At 36.2% G+C, this 3,462-nt stretch overlaps 1 protein-coding gene across 2 annotated transcripts in view; it reads left to right on the top strand.

Moving 5' to 3' along the window:
• Positions 1–3,403, top strand: part of PSMC6 (proteasome 26S subunit, ATPase 6) — a 22,524-nt gene extending 19,121 nt beyond the window's left edge. For both annotated transcript variants that reach the window (XM_017512404.2, XM_017512403.2), the window contains one exon: positions 2,904–3,403. In XM_017512404.2, the coding sequence (XP_017367893.1) occupies positions 2,904–3,022 (119 nt within the window). In that variant the 3' untranslated portion in view covers positions 3,023–3,403. The remainder of the gene's footprint in view (positions 1–2,903) is intronic.
• Positions 3,404–3,462: the final 59 nt, after the last annotated feature.

Raw genomic sequence — 3,462 nt, 5'->3', positions numbered from 1 at the left:
GTGCCTGTAATCCCAGCTACTCAGGAGGCTGAGGCAGGAGAATTGCCTGAACCCAGGAGGCGGAGGTTGCGGTGAGCCGAGATCGCGCCATTGCACTCCAGCCTGGGTAACAAGAACGAAACTCCATCTCGAAAAAAGAAAAAAAAAAATTGTATGATGCTATCTTTATTTCCAGACCCAAGTACCTTTAATACCCTGCGTAGAATCATTTAGCTTTTGTCTTCCATATGGAATCTTTAAATAGAAAAAAATAAATTTCTATTGTATAGTTACTGACTTTATACATTGTAGATTTTTAGAATATGTGATTTCCTCTTGCTTTTCATATTATGTTTAGCCTTAGTAAATTCAACACATGGTATTTAAAGTGGCTGCTCAGGGAGGGTTTCCCAGTACAAGTATCTTGTTGGGTATACTGTAAGTCAATATCTGCATCAAAAATATGCAAGTCAGATGCTTCGTTCAGGTCTAGAAATGCTGTCAATACAAATCAGGGTGAATCATGCTCACAGAGCCTTATCAGTAAACAAACCGATTCAGAGGTAAACTGTCATATAGCTTGAACTAGTTAGAGTAATTTATGACATTCTCTTTCTAAAATGTAAGCCAGACCAAATTATTACCAGAAGATTTCTTTGGTTAGATTGCAATCCAAATGAAAGCTGTGCGGTGGATGTAAATGCTATCAATTATATGCTTTTTTTCTTACATATTTTTACAAATTTACCTTTAGTTATTGCAAGTGAGCTATAACTTCTGTGTGAATTAAAATTTTAGTTTTTTAACTAGGGGGCACATTCACATCTGGAGACATACTGAAATTTTTATTTGCATTTTTATTAGAGTTCAGGCCTTTTTTGTTAACATTTTTCTGTAAGTTAAAATACACTTGATTGAACGACAGTTGCCCTTTTTGTTCAGGTCCTGGCATTATCTTTTTTGGATTAGAACGTATCTCTGTTTTATTTTTTCTTTTGAGATGCAGTCTCATTCTGGCCCAGATTAGAGTGCAGTGGCATGATCACTACTCCCTGTAGCCCAGACTTGATCATTTCTCTTTTATCTCCCAGTAGCTGGGACTACAGGTGTGCACCACCACGGCCAGCTAGTTTTTGTATTTTTTGTAGAGATGGGTTTCACCATGTTGCCCAGGCTGGTCTCAAATTCTTGGGCCCAAGTAATCCACCCACCTGGGTCTCCCAAACTACTGGGATTACAGGTGGAAGCTAGCAGGCCTGGCCACGCCTCTCTTTTGCATATTTATTCATTCACTAAAGTGATTTGGAAACAGCCATGTATGCAAGGTTTACAAAAATAACTTACCTAATTTCACTGTAGCTTTCTAAACAAGTTTTTGAAATTTTGTTATTTTTTAAAAAATTAGTCATTTCCATTCACTTGGAGGACAACATAGAACGTTTCGTTTTGTGGAAATCTAGAAAGAAGATAGGAAATAATCCTTGAAATCTGCTATTCTAACTCCTTCATTTTATATAAATGAAAATTCAATACAGGCAGATCCTCAATGGAAATATTACAATTCATTTAATTAGTTGATAGTGATAACCTTATAAGTTTTAGTTTATCATGAGTTAGGATTGTCTCAAAACCAGAGACCCATATCCATGACACAACTAATGTGTAAAAAACTATGTAGAAAGAAACTTTTACCCTTTTGTCAAATAGTATTTGAGAAGTTACTTATCAAAATTTGAAGGAAAAAATTGAGTTGTGATACTCAAATATGAATTAAATAGAATATCAATTTGTATATAAATTAGGTCAATTTTAATACATGAATAATGACTCTGATTTTTGCTAAAACCCGCTGTTGGCTTTCTGTATAATTCCCTATTCTCAAAGTTTTTGATTTTTTTTTTTTTTTTTTGAGACAGAGTCTCAGTCTGTCCCCAGGCTGGAGTACAGTGGTGCCATCTTGGGTCACTGCAACCTCTGCCTTCCGGGTTCAAATGATTCTCCTGCCTCAGCCAGCTGAGTAGCCGGGACTACAGGCGCTGCGCCACATGCCCAGCTAAGTTTTGTATTTTTAGTAGAGACGGGGTTTCACCATTTTGGTCAGGATGGTCTTGATCTCTTGACCTCGTGATTCGCCCACCTTGGCCTCCCAAAGTGCTGGGATTACAGGCATAAGCCACCGTGTCTGGCCAAAGTTTTTGATTATTAACAAAGAATGTCTATCAAACTTAATTTTTTTTCCTATAAGCGTGCACCTTCAGCAAATTGCTTACTGTCAAATTACGCTTAAAATGTGTATGTGCTGTTGGTAGTTTTGGTTTGCTTTGGTTTCTTATGCTTGTTTTTATTAAGAGCTACAATTGGATACAGGGACTATTTGAGCTGGATTTTACTTTATTTTTTTTTTTGAGAGGGAGTCTCACTCTGTCACCCAGACTGGAGTACAGTGGCGCAATCTTGGCTCACTGCAACCTCCACTTCCTGGGTTCAAGCTATTCTCCTGCCTCAGCCTCCTGAGTAGCTGGGATAACAGGTGCCCACCACTCTGCCCAGCTAATTTTTGTGTTTTTAGTAGAGATAGGGTTTCACCATGTTGGCCAGGCTGGTCTTGAACTCCTGACTCCAGGTGATCTGCCCGCCTTGGCCTCCCAAAGTGTTGGGATTGCAGGTGTAAGCCACTGTGCCCAGCCTTGAACCAGATTGTAAATATTCGCATAATGGTCTCACCTGTTTTTGTTTTGGAAATAATCACACCACAGCTGTGGAGTTTAATTGAAGAAAGATAGTGGTTTTTAGCAAATTAGAACTGGCTTAGAAGTAATAAACCTAAGCTTCACATTTATTCCATAGAAATATATTGTTTTAATTATAATGAACATATAATTCACATGGGATATATAGCAGTCATGTTGTTTTATTCTCCACAGGTATGTTTGCAATTCGTGCTGATCATGATTTTGTAGTACAGGAAGACTTCATGAAAGCAGTCAGAAAAGTGGCTGATTCTAAGAAGCTAGAGTCTAAATTGGACTACAAACCTGTGTAATTTACTGTAAGATTTTTGATGGCTGCATGACAGATGTTGGCTTAATGTAAAAATAAAATTAAAGAAAATAATGTATGTATTGGCAATGATGTCATTAAAAGTGTATGAATAAAAATATGTCTGAGTAACATAAAAATTAGTAACTCAACTTTTAAAATACAGAATAAATTTGTAATATTGTTAATATTGCATTTATTGCAGCAAGTTACAAAGGAAGAGTGTGTTGAAGCCTTTCGTATTTGCTGTGTGAGCATTTTATAAAACATTGAAAGTGGTTTGAGATAGTGGTATAAGAAAGCATTTCTTATGACTTATTTTGTACATTTGTTTTCCTCATCTAAAAAGTTGAATAAAATCTGTTTGATTTGGTTCTCTTACATATATATTCTTGTCTTGTCTTGCCTTTTTTTTTTTTTTTTTTTTTTTTTTTTTTTTTTTTT

Source organism: Cebus imitator, unplaced genomic scaffold, assembly GCF_001604975.1.
Source record: "Cebus imitator isolate Cc_AM_T3 unplaced genomic scaffold, Cebus_imitator-1.0 Scaffold472, whole genome shotgun sequence".
Taxonomy (NCBI): Eukaryota; Metazoa; Chordata; class Mammalia; order Primates; family Cebidae; genus Cebus; species Cebus imitator.
The sequence above is the reverse complement of the archived record's forward strand: the minus strand, read 5'-3'. Positions and strand labels throughout refer to the sequence as shown.